This window comes from Coregonus clupeaformis, chromosome 5, assembly GCF_020615455.1.
Source record: "Coregonus clupeaformis isolate EN_2021a chromosome 5, ASM2061545v1, whole genome shotgun sequence".
NCBI classification, from domain to species: domain Eukaryota; kingdom Metazoa; phylum Chordata; class Actinopteri; order Salmoniformes; family Salmonidae; genus Coregonus; species Coregonus clupeaformis.
Genome location: NC_059196.1, coordinates 20050462 through 20064257, shown reverse-complemented (window position 1 = coordinate 20064257; position 13796 = coordinate 20050462). Strand labels below are relative to the sequence as shown.

Below are 13796 nucleotides of genomic sequence, written 5' to 3'. Positions count from 1 at the left end.
AATATTGGCAATTGACTGGGAGTCTGCTTTCTTTTTAGCTAGGTACGCCAAATATTTTCCTGGTTTATCGCCATGTTCATAAAGCTTTTGCCTGACAAATCTCATTTTCTTAGGAGAGAGTCCAACGTTGATCTAAGGACTGATATTTCCTTTAATAGGGCAGGAGTGGGAATTTTAATGTAATCCTTCTCTTTAGTTGCCAATTCATCCTCTAATGTTTTTTGCTTTTCAAGTTTTTTCCGCCTCTTAGTGGCTGAGTATGACATAATTAGACCTCTGGCGTACGCTTTACAGGTTTCCCAAAGAAGCAAGGGGTTATCTGTGGATTGAGAGTTAGAGAAAAATGCTTTAAACTTTGTGATAAAATATGATGTAAATGTATGGTTTTTAAGAATGGTTTTATTCAGTCTCCAGTGTCTTGATGGATTGGGTGTCCCTTTGAGTTTTATGTCCAGGATCAACTCAGCGTGATCAGATATGACTATGCTTCCTATATTAGCAGAGAAAACAGACTGCAAAGACGTCCTGGGCATATAAAAAGTAATATATTCTAGTCTGACATCCATGGGGTGCAGAGAAAAAGGTCAATTCTCTGTTGGGTTCTCCAGACATCAGCATACCCCTGTCATGACTGTCCTGTGAGGATCCAAATAGGTCAGATCAGGTTTCCAATGAATAACTTCAACCAGACCCCCCTCTCACCCACAGAGGGATAGGGATGTGATTTGAGAACGCTATAAGAGATAATTGTTTTCTTTAAGCTTTGCACAGTAAATAGTCGCGCCCCCGAGTGAGGTCAGAGAGCGTGTCAGCCTGACGGAACCGGCCCTTTCGAGCAGAGTGTATAAAAGGATGGGTTATGAATTAACATATCAGACCAGAAAACGTGAAAGCGGCAGCTTCACATTTAAAATGGTTAGAATTCTGAATTGCAACACGAGGTGGAGAAGGAAAACTCACCTCCTGGACAAATCACTGGTACAACTGATTAGCTGTCCTAAGTAAAGTATCTTCTAAAGCGAATTTAAGTAGGCCCATCCTATTACTCTGCTCAACTCATTGTATTACGCTACTCTAATCACCCCACCATCGATACGGCTGGCTAGCCTATCTTCAAAGAAGCAACTTCCAGAGCGACGGGAAGGAAAATCAATTCTGTAGTTCTGTTCAGGACTACATGACAAATCATTGGAGACCGGACAACTACGAAGAAAGACATTATGAACCATTTTGGACAAGAAGAGCCTCGCAAGCATGCCGCGGAAAGACCCAACCCCTTTCCAAGGCGGCCCGGTTCACCGAGAGATCCCTGGCTAATTAAGACATTTCACGTAAATACATTCATGATTTCTTACTCAAAGCGGGCGGCGGTTCGTGTGCCAAGTATGTAATTACTGTAGGTGAGAGTAGTTTCTGAATGTATCAAGATTAAGTGTCACTGTCCCTCTCTTTCTTCCTCTTCCTCTCTTCTTTAACAAGCCATGTTGTTGTCATTCCACTAGGGACCTGTTTTCTCCAGTCAATAACCGGTGCAGAGTGTGTATGTTTATCCTGTGTTCCCATTTAATTAGCTAGTAAATAAATAATCAAACCAATTTGTGTAGTACTGAATCATAAGTAAGGCTCGTGTTTCTGCAGATGCAAGGCGGTTACGACGTTCAGAATGATGATATGATACGAGGTTATGATTAATAAGTTGACTGTTTATAGATGTGATAGGTAAAGACCTTTTAGAGTTTAATTCGGGAGATGGTAACTCTTTAAAGAACCGCTCTCGTGGTGCCCCAGATCCTAATTAGTTAATTGTTACATGATTAATTTAAATTGGGTAACAATTAAACATAGTTAGTTAGAGATAAATCTTCAGATTAATGTTAAAGTAACATTTTTTTTAATTTTTTAATTTCACCTTTATTTAACCAGGTAAACCAGTTGAGAACAAGTTCTCATTTACAACTGCGACATGGCCAAGATAAAGCAAAGCAGTGCGATAAAAACAACAACACAGAGTTACATATGGGGTAAAACAAAACAAAGTCAAAAATACAACAGAAATACATATAATATACAGTGTGTGCAAATTTAGCAAGTTATGGAGGTAAGGCAATAAAATAGGCTATAGTGCAAAATAATTACAATTAGTATTAACACTGGAATGATAGATGTGCAAGAGATGATGTGCAAATAGAGATACTGGGGTACAAATGAGCAAAATAAATAACAATATAGGGATGAGGTAGTTGGGCGGGCTAATTTCAGATGGGCTGTGTACAGGTGCAGTGATCGGTAAGGTGCTCTGACAACTGATGCTTAAAGTTAGTGAGGGAGATAAGTGTCTCCAGCTTCAGAGATTTTTGCAATTTGTTCCAGTCATTGGCAGCAGAGAACTGGAAGGAATTGCGGCCAAAGGAGGTGTTGGCTTTGGGGATGACCAGTGAGATATACCCGCTGGAGCGCAGACTACGGGTGGGTGTTGCTATGGTGACCAATGAGCTAAGATAAGGCGGGGATTTGCCTAGCAGTGATTTATAGATGGCCTGGAGCCAGTGGGTTTGGCGACGAATATGTAGTGAGGACCAGCCAACAAGAGCGTACAGGTCACAGTGGTGGGTATTATATGGGGCTTTGGAGACAAAACGGATGGCACTGTGATAGACTACATCCAATTTGCTGAGTAGAGTGTTGGAGGCTATTTTGTAAATGACATCACCGAAGTCAAGGATCGGTAGGATAGTCAGTTTTACGAGGGCATGTTTGGCAGCATGAGTGAAGGAGGCTTTGTTGCGAAATAGGAAACCGATTCTAGATTTAACTTTGGATTGGAGATTCTTAATGTGAGTCTGGAAGGAGAGTTTACAGTCTAACCAGACACCTAGATATTTGTAGTTGTCCACATACTCTAGGTCAGACCCGTCGAGAGTAGTGATTCTAGTCGGGTGGGCGGGTGCAAGCAGCGTTCGGTTGAAGAGCATGCATTTAGTTTTACTAGTGTTCAAGAGCAGTTGGAGGCTACTGAAGGAGTGTTGTATGGAATTGAAGCTCGTTTGGAGGTTTGTTAACACAGTGTCCAATGAAGGGCCAGATGTATACAAAATGGTGTCGTCTGCGTGAGGTGGATCTGAGAGTCACCAGCAGCAAGAGCGACGTCATTGATATACACAGAGAAAAGAGTCGGCCCAAGAATTGAACCCTGTGGCACCCCCATAGAGACTGCCATAGGTCCAGACAACAGGCCCTCCGATTTGACACATTGAACTCTATCTGAGAAGTAGTTGGTGAACCAGGCGAGGCAGTCATTTGAGAAACCAAGGCTGTTTAGTCTGCCAATAAGAATGCGGTGGTTGACAGAGTCGAAAGCCTTGGCCAGGTCAATGAAAACGGCTGCACAGTACTGTCTATTATCGATCGCGGTTATAATATCGTTTAGGACCTTGAGCGTGGCTGAAGTGCACCCATGACCAGCTCGGAAACCGGATTGCATAGCGGAGAAGGTACGGTGGGATTCGAAATGGTCGGTGATCTGTTTGTTGACTTGGCTTTCAAAAACTTTTGAAAGGCAGGGCAGGATGGATATGGGTCTGTAACAGTTTGGATCTAGAGTGTCACCCCCTTTGAAGAGGGGGATGACCGCGGCAGCTTTCCAATCTCTGGGGATCTCAGACGTTACGAAAGAGAGGTTGAACAGGCTAGTAATAGGGGTTGCGACAATTTCGCGGCTAGTTTTAGAAAGAAAGGGTCCAGATTGTCTAGCCCAGATGATTTGTAGGGGTCTAGATTTTGCAGCTCTTTTAGAACATCAGCTGTCTGGATTTGTGTGAAGGAGAAGCGGGGGGCATGGGCAAGTTGCAGCGGAGGGTGCAGAGCTGGTGGCCGGGGTAGTGGTAGCCAGGTGGAAAGCATGGCCAGCCGTAGCAAAATGCTTGTTGAAATTCTCGATTATTGTAGATTTATCGGTGGTGATAGTGTTTCCTAGCCTCAGTGCAGTGGGCAGCTGGGAGGAAGTGCTCTTATTTTCCATGGACTTTACAGTGTCCCAAAACTTTTTGGAGTTAGTGCTACAGGATGCAAATTTCTGTTTGAAAAAGTTAGCCTTTGCTTTCCTGACTGCTTGTGTGTATTGGTTCCTAACTTCCCTGAAAAGTTGCATATCGCGGGGGCTATTTGATGCTAATGCAGTACGCCACAGGATGTTTTTGTGCTGGTCAAGGGCAGTCAAGTCTGAGGAGAACCAGGGGCTATATCTGTTCTTAGTTCTGTATTTTTTGAATGGGGCATGTCTATTTAAGATTGAGAGGAAATTACTTTTAAAGAACAACCAGGCATCCTCTACTGACGGAATGAGATCTATATCCATCCAGGATACCTGGGCCAGGTCAATTAGGAAGGCCTGCTCGCTGAAGTGTTTTTGGGAGCGTTTGACAGTGATGAGGGGTGGTTGTTTGACCGCGGACCCGTTACGGACGCAGGCAATAAGGCAGTGATCGCTGAGATCCTGGTTGAAGACAGCGGAGGTGTATTTAGAGGGTAAGTTAGTCAGGATGATATCTATGAGGGTACCCATGTTTACGGATTTAGGGTTGTACCTGGTAGGTTCCTTGATAATTTGTGTGAGATTGAGGGCATCTAGTTTAGATTGTAGGATGGCCGGGGTGTTAAGCATATCCCAATTTAGGTCACCAAGCAGTATGAACTCTGAGGATAGATGGGGGGCAATCAATTCACATATGGTGTCCAGGGCACAGCTGGGGGCTGAGGGGGGTCTGTAGCAAGCGGCAACAGTGAGAGATTTATTTCTGGAAAGGTGGGTTTTTAGAAGTAGAAGCTCAAACTGTTTGGGCACAGACCTGGATAGTATGATGGAGCTCTGCAGGCTATCTCTACAGTAGATTGCAACTCCACCCCCTTTGGCAGTCCTATCTAGACGGAAAATGTTATAGTTGGGGATGGAAATTTCAGAATTTTTGGTGGCCTTCCTAAGCCAGGATTCAGACACTGCTAGAACATCAGGGTTGGCGGAGTGTGCTAACGCAGTGAATAACTCAAACTTAGGAAGGAGGCTTCTGATATTTATGTGCAGAAAACCAAGACTTTTACGGTTACAGAAGTCAACAAATGATAGCTCCTGGGAGTAGGAGTGATACTGGCGGCTGCAGGGCCTGGGTTAGCCTCTACATCACCAGAGGAACAGAGGAGGACTAGAATAAGGATACGACTAAAGGCTTTAAGAACTGGTCTTCTAGTGCGTTGGGTACATAGAATAAAGGGGGCAGTTCTCCGGGCGTTGTAGAAAAGATTCAGGGCATTATGTACAGAAAAGGATATGGAAGGATATGAGTACAGTTCAGGTAACCCTAAGCGTTGGGTAACAATGAAAGAGATAGCGTCATTGGAGGCATCGATTGAGCCGGTCTCGGCGTGTATGGGGGGTGGAACAAAGGAACTATATGAGGCAGTTTGAGAGGGACTAGGGGTTCTACAGTGAAATTGTATAATAAGAACTAACCCAAACAGCAATAGGCAAGGCATAATTGACATGGGAGAGAGGCATAAAGCAGTCACAGGTGTTATTAGAGAGAGCTAAGACACAACTGGAAATAGCGATAACGTTTGGGCTAAGACTAAACAGAATAAACAGGACAGGGTACCGTGTAAAGGAACAGTCCAGCAGGCATCAGCTGTGCAGCTGAGTGATCATAAGGTCCAGTGAACAGCAATATGTGAGTCCGAGAGCAGTTCAAATTGGTGCTTCAGCACAGCTAGCAGGGAGCACAGTTGTAGTTTGCGTATGCTAGCGGGCCGGGGCTGGCAGATGGATCTTCGTGGTCGTCGCAACGGGAAGCCTGTTGAAACCACATCAGACTATTTCGTCGGCAAACCAGTCGTGTTGGATCGGCGGGGCTCAGTGTCAACACTAGGAGGTCCCGTCCGGTTGACAGAGAGGTAGATAGCCGGGAGATGGGCCTGAGGCTAGCTCGAGGCTAACTGGTGCTTGCTATCGGGCAATGGTAATCAGCCAACAACAGGTTGCAGCTAGCTAGCTGGTTGTGATGATCCGGCGCTGGGGTCCAGTGATTCTGGGAGAAAGTCCAATAAGCTCTGGGTCGATAGCACGCTGTGCAGACTGGCCGACGAATTGTCCAGGCTAGAGCTAGAGCTGGCTGGTGGATAGTGTAGGCCACGGACAGTGATGAAAACGCTAACGTGACTAATAGCAGGTAGCCATTCAGATTGCGGCTACACTCGTTTCAGCATACGGTTCTTGATGAAAGTTATAAAGAAATAATAGAATCCTTTCCACGTTGGGTGAGGCAGGTTGCAGGAAAGTATATTTAGTTAAAGAATGAAAGTAAAAATTTAGAAATATATACAAAATAGACACACAAAAAAAACAAGAAAACGGGATATTTACACAGGACGATGAAATAAAAGCGACCGCACTGCTACTGCTACGCCATCTTGGACGACCACCCCAGATCATCACAAATAGCTTTAAGCAACCAAGCTTGAGGAGAGGGTGAAGCTATGCTGCTGGGAAACTTGTCAATAAGGGGGTTCAACAAACAATTAAAATCTCCTCCAACCACAGCATTATCTGAGTTTAATTCTGAGAAGTCTATAAATACCTTAGTGAGGAAATCAGGGGGGTGGGCAGGGGGGAAGTAAATATGAATTATTGCCCTTAATAACAAAACTACCAAATGTATCTTTCACACAATTCAAAAAAAGAGAACTCTTACCCTTTTAATGGGATTATGGCTCCCTCTAATGTACCATGTACATAAACGCAGTCTGTTACCTGCCATTGCACTTTGACCAACCAATATACAGACTGAATCCTACTGCAAAGATAAGGTGGTACCTTTCCCCATGTGTTGAACTCCCCATTTTCACCAAGCCTAAACAGACTATTTGAATCCTGAACCCGAACTATAATACACTCGAAAAATAAACATGTGAAGTTCCAAAAGGGGTTTTTCCCGCCAGCTAACATGCAGGGGATTTCAACTCTCCAATGTAGAATCTTAAGTCTGCATAACCACTCTAGAGCCTCACCATTTACACATATGAAAATTAAAATCAATAAAATAATATTGACACCAAGCCTGGGCACCAATATAGATTCACACAGATCTCAGTCTGAGCTATGGCAGCAGTTACTGTAGCAAAGAAAATACAACATTTACTGAATAAGAGCACTTGAGAACTCACATCACTGCTTCATGACCAGATTTGAATAAAGTCATCCAACGCTGCAAAGGCGCAGTGTAAAGTTATTTACCAGAGAGAGTCAATAAACGCAGCAGCCTGTTCAGGTGTGTAACGCTTCTTAGGCGTTCCATTGACCATCATCTTCAGTGTAATATCAAATAAATTGATTTGCATTTTAAATGAGGGAAATAAGTATTTGACCGCCTCTCAATCAGAAAGATTTCTGACTCCCAGGTGTCTTTTATACAGGTAACAAACTGGGATTAGGAGCACACTCTTAAAGGGAGTGCTCCTAATCTCAGTTTGTTACCTGTATAAAAGACACCTGTCCACAGAAGCAATCAATCAGATTCCAAACTCTCCACCATGGCCAAGACCAAAGAGCTCTCCAAGGATGTCAGGGACAAGATTGTAGACCTACACAAGGCTGGAATGGGCTACAAGACCATCGCGAAGCAGCTTGGTGAGAAGGTGACAACAGTTGGTGCGATTATTCGCAAATGGAAGAAACACAAAATAACTGTCAATCTCCCTCGGCCTGGGGCTCCATGCAAGATCTCACCTCGTGGAGTTGCAATGATCATGAGAACGGTGAGGAATCAGCCCAGAACTACACGGGAGGATATTGTCAATGATCAAGGCAGCTGGGACCATAGTCACCAAGAAAACAATTGGAAATCCTGCACCGCCCGCAAGGTCCCCCTGCTCAAGAAAGCGCATATACAGGCCCGTCTGAAGTTTGCCAATGAACATCTGAATTATTCAGAGGAGAACTGTGTGAAAGTGTTGTGGTCAGATGAGACCAAAATGGAGCTCTTTGGCATCAACTCAACTCGTCGTGTTTGGAGGAGGAGGAATGCTGCCTATGACCCCAAGAACACCATCCCCACCGTCAAACATGGAGGTGGAAACATTATGCTTTGGGGGTGTTTTTCTGCTAAGGGGACAGGACAACTTCACAGCATCAAAGGGACGATGGACAGGGCCATGTACCGTCAAATCTTAGGTGAGAACCTCCTTCCCTCAGCCAGGGCATTGAAAATGGGTCGTGGATGGGTATTCCAGAATGACAATGACCCAAAACACACAGCCAAGGCAACAAAGGAGTGGCTCAAGAAGAAGCACATTAAGGTCCTGGAGTGGCCTAGCCAGTCTCCAGACCTTAATCCCATAGAAAATCTGTGGAGGGAGCTGAAGGTTCGAGTTGCCAAACGTCAGGCTCGAAACCTTAATGACTTGGAGAAGATCTGCAAAGAGGAGTGGAACAAAATCCCTCCTGAGATGTGTGCAAACCTGAAACGTCTGACCTCTGTGATTGCCAACAAGGGTTTTGCCACCAAGTACTAAGTCATGTTTTGCAGAGGGGTCAAATACTTATTTCCCTCATTAAAATGCAAATCAATTTATAACATTTTTGACATGCGTTTTTCTGGATTTTGTTGTTGTTATTCTGTCTCTCACTGTTCAAATAAACCTACCATTAAAATTATAGACTGATCATTTCTTTGTCAGTGGGCAAACTTACAAAATCAGCAGGGGATCAAATACTTTTTTCCCCTCACTGTAGGCATACACTATACTGTAGCCCTCTTGTTGTTTGTTAAGTCAAATTAAGATTATTGTTGCAATGAATTACTCTACTGGTGTAGGTTTTCTACATCTGTTGCTGTGCGCCACAAAGTTAGCTATATTTTCAGCACCAGGCGTTGTTCACCTATTGATTGCGCTGCGGTTGCAGCTTTACATTTCAGCCCAACAAAATGGTCCGCTTTTTTAGTTGACTGTCTGCATTCTCTCTTCTCATGAATGAAGTTAAAATGTAACTTCTGCATTATTTAGGTGGGCTAACTTCCTTCTTGGGACATTGCATTTGGGGCTTTTTACATCTCGGGTCCGAGATGTTATAATAATAATAATAATAAAACAAAAAATACAAAAAATATTATTTGAGGGGCCAAAACATATTGCTGGTGGGCAAGATTTGGCCGCCAGCTGGGGAACCCTGCCCTACACTATACTAGCCTATTTTGTCAAATAAACTGAAATTATGCGAACGAGTTTTAGCAACCAGGAAATGCAGAGCAATTTCTGCATAGTGCAACTTTAAGTACTTTACACCACTGGTGTGTGTGTGCACGCCCGTTACCTTATGTTCAGGTAGGTGAGGGCCTGGAGATTGAGCAGACTCTCAGGCAGCGAGCGCAGGCAGTTCTGGTAGAGGTTCAGGTGTTCCAGAGAGACAAACGTACACACCTCCACGGGCAGCTCTGGCAGACGGTTACGGGACAGATCTAAAACAAGGGGAGAGAGACGTAGATGTCATGCCACAGTTTATTTAATTCATTTATTCAACCCAGGTGAGTTGGCTGGTTTTGTTTTCACACCTGTAGGTGTCCTAGTGTTAGGGCAGTTAGTGCAGACTGATATTTTCTATTTCGACCCTTATTTTTACCAAGTTTGTTGAGAACACATTCTAATTTACAGCCATCCTGGGGGTGGCCACTGGCCAGGACGGCAAGAAAGGCTGTGTTGGGGATCTTGCCAGGGTGTTATTCACTAGGTAACAAATAGAAAACGTACTCAAACAGGGAGTGATTACTTGAACTTGGTCTGCACTAATGTATAAAACCCAGGACATTGGGGCCCAACCCAACCCCTACTAATGTGGCAAGTGCCATGGGATCTGTAAGGACATCGGTTGTCATCTCAACTGAAAGACGGCACCCTTTACAGGGCAGTGTCCCCAGTCACTGTCCTTGGGAAAACCCTGCACAGCGGCTACATTTACCATGTGTTCTGTAGGCCTAAATGGTCAATGTCCCTAATTAATCAAAGATGTATTTTAGTTTTGTTCCTTTCAAAAGTGTAAATCAGAATTGTTTCTAGATATTACGAATGGGCATGATTCAAGGTTTGTATTCGTTTGCCAATAACCTAATAAAAAGTATACTAAATGTCCACTCAATTAGCAGGTTACATTTATAAACTGTCAAAATGTCCAACTCTAAGATGTGCTTATTACCTGTGGAGTATGTGAAATGCAATAAAATTGTTACATTTTGTTTTCAGTTGTATCAGAACAACCAGTAAAAGGAACAACACTAAATACCGCAAACCTTTTTTCCCCTTCAGCCCTGTTTCACGCTAACATGAGTACTCAAAATGATTTTTGAGAGAGTACTCACACAGACATTCTTTCAAATGCCCATCCCTACTAAATATCTAACAAAAAAACTTCCCTGAACTGTAGCTGGAAAGATACATTTTCACAGTGAAGGGGGGCAGAGGATGGGTTCTTTCTGGGGCATAAATCTATCCTTATTTTAAAAAAATAACAATTGCAGTGGCGGCCTCAATTTCGCCGCTGCTAAATGCATATTAAGGTCCTATTATGACCACTTTACCATATTTTAAAGCAGTTTACAAAACGGTTCCAAGAATTGACTTGCATCTAGTCACTAGCTAAGCCAACAGAGTGGAACTGTAGGGGTAGGCCAGCTATTATTTTGAGGGTGGGAAAGGGGGAGTGGCAATTTTGCTATCCTATTCCCAAGCGTAGGCCTTTATTTTCTCCACTGCTAATCGTGATGTAATACTGTGATAAGTTCTCCAGCATTCACCTCTAGTTCTCATCTACAGTAGTACTCATTTTATAACTACAGGTATTTTAATAGACCACTAATTCTGACTAAATGTGTTTTGTTGGGTGTGTAAACACGAGTTGGCCTATGTTACAGACAGCAACACAAAATACCATTACCATCACACACAGTCACACACACCCGTGACGTCTGAAAATAGCCACCAAGCTGACAGAGATAAAGGGACGTTCTTCTCCCTCCAGTCGTATCAAAGGGCGCAGTATCTTTAAGCAGCTCTTCTTGTGCTTGTCTAAATAAGAGATGCCGAACGAGCCTAATAATAGCATGATGCTGCATAGCTAAATAATCAGGCCCACTTGGAAGGCCGGTGTGTGTGCGCGCGCGCGCAGGGCTCTAAAGTGCGACAACTTTGGTCGCATATGCGACCAAATATTTTGTTGTGCGACCAGGAGTTTTATTTTACGAGCACATTGCGCCTAGGAAAGAAATCTCCCATATAATAATTGTTGTAATGATAAGGCTTCACTGTACTGTTGTTTCCGAGTGCCCTTGAGAAAAAAAGTGAGTGCAGAATCGTTAGCGTCATTACTACACCAAAAAGAACAAAAGATCTGACACATATTACCGGCGCAACATTTTTATCTTTCTACAGTGGATCACCAGAACCGCATTTTACATTCATAAACCATGTTGTGGGCGGTTCTAAAACTACTTGTGCGTCGTTAACCATTTGTTTACACTTTGTTCAGTCATGTTACCTCATTGGCTAGCTAGCTAGCTAGCTCGCTATCTACCTGTAACCAGTATATCCAAACATTTGGGGGCACAGAAAGAAAGGAAAAGCTTCTTCAGGAGATCATGATCATAGCAATGAATGAACGACAGATCTCTTGCATGTCCTCATAAATAAAGAGACAGTGTACAACTTTCAAAGTAATGCATCTCAATAGGAAAATTGTGCTTTTACACAATGTAGAAACCTAATATTCCACAAATGACTGTCATTTCAATGATTCGTATCAACATTTTAGCTGTTATAATAAACTAATGTATTTACAGTGTTACATATTAGTTTCTAGGGCACAACATGTGCTTCAAAATAAGCTAGAAATCATATAGGCCCAATATAGACTGTATAACAAATCAATAAAAAATCAAAATAAACATTCTAGTGCTCCTAAACTTCATGTGGTGCTCCTAACTGTGTGTGTCAGAGAGAGACATTCCTGCCTAATAACTAACAGAACTAAATATAAACGCAACAACAAAAGTAGCAACAAAGTAGCAACAAATAGCCTGCCGCTAAAAACATGAGGCCTAAATCTGAGTCATGTGTATCTTGTTTTCTAGTTGTAGTCCTAAAACGTTGTTTTGGATATGTGATCTGACTTTGCTAAGTGCACACAGTCATGCATGTCATTGGTTTTCATTATGACAACTCTCGTGTCTCAATAGGGCGTTCAATTACTCATGATTCAAACGTAATTTTGGGCCTCGTTGTGCTTTGTTATTGTACAACTGTGGTTGATTTAACTGTAGGATATATCCGACTCCTGTTTTTATAGATGAATGTCTGCGAGCAAGTATTTCAGTGTGTGTGTCTGTCACATATTGTTCAGTAACACTGTGCAGTGAGTGTTGCTGTATCCCGATGGCTTTCCCAGCCAAGTCGTCTATATTTATCCCCTGCAGCTGTGTGAGGATCCAGGATACAGGAAGCTGCTTTTCTCCGCAACACTGTCGGATTCCTACGCCAGCCAGGCTCTCCTTCCGACCAGACACCACCAATTCTCTCTCCTTCATCCCAAAGTGTGCACACTTACTCACTTCCCTTCGCTGATTTCAAGTTTCAATGTCATATGCACAAGTACAGTGAAATGCCTTTCTTGCAAGCTCTAAACCCAACAACGCAGAAATCAATATCAATGTAGTACTAATAACATGAGGTAAAACAAAAAACACACAAGATATATAAATAAGAACAACACACGAAAGTAAGTAAGCTATATACAGGGTCAGTTCCAATACCATATTTACAATGTGCAGAGATACTGGAGTGATAGAGGTAGATATGTATAGGGGTATGGTAACTAGGCATCAGAATCAAGGTTTCCATTATGAAAATGTGGCGGCGGACATTTAACCTGCAGCATTTTAATTTTGAGAAATTGACCGGTCCCATAAGCATTGGGTGCGTAACCTGATTAGGGCGTCCACCCATTTAGTTCCAAAATGACAAACTACTTTAACTAAGACATTTGCATTGTAATGCTGTCGTTACTCTATCAACTAAATTTGAATAATTTTTGAGTGACAATGACATGAGCATATATTCAGCATGACAATGTGAGCATTATAATATGATTAGAATCCAGAAGTAATGTGAAATTCACTCATAACTTGACAGCAATATATTTAGACTACTTCGCGTTTGTAAAGGCTTGCTAGCAGTAGCCAGCCAGCAGCCCTAGGCAAAAAATTGCACCCTGGGAAGTGAAATACACTCTGGGAATCGTAGTATGGTGTGTAAAATCCATTGTATTTCTATGGTGTGTAGACTATTGCAATATAGAAGCATCAGAAACGAGCTTCAAAGTGTTTTTTTATGTTGTTTTGGAACCAAAATATTAATTGAATACATTCAATTACATAGCTGTAATGAATAATGAATCATATGTCTAATGAATGTCATTTGACCCAATATTATGACCATAGATGAGCAAATTAAGCCTTTGTATCAAATTACATTTTAAAATGTTTTAGATGTAATTGTAAAATAGTCTGAGTCTCAGACATGGTTTTGCATAAGGAAAATTGAAAGTATTCTTCTGTTATTTATATAATAATAATTATTGTTTCATTCACTTCTCACTTCCCCCCCTGCTGCTCCTCCTACGGACATTCCCTTGGGACATTCTACCCCCACCAATGGACATTTACTCTGTCCCCACCCCCCACCAATGGACATTTACCCTGTCCCCACCC

General features: G+C 42.6%; 1 protein-coding gene across 6 annotated transcripts in view; it reads right to left on the bottom strand.

The window, feature by feature from the left end:
* Nucleotides 1-13796, bottom strand: part of LOC121561737 (DISP complex protein LRCH3) — an 80131-nt gene that overhangs the window by 41737 nt on the left and 24598 nt on the right. For all 6 annotated transcript variants that reach the window (XM_041874239.2, XM_041874237.2, XM_045213261.1 and 3 more), the window contains exon 2: nucleotides 9356-9500. In XM_041874239.2, coding sequence (XP_041730173.2) covers nucleotides 9356-9500 — 145 coding nt within the window. The remainder of the gene's footprint in view (nucleotides 1-9355; nucleotides 9501-13796) is intronic.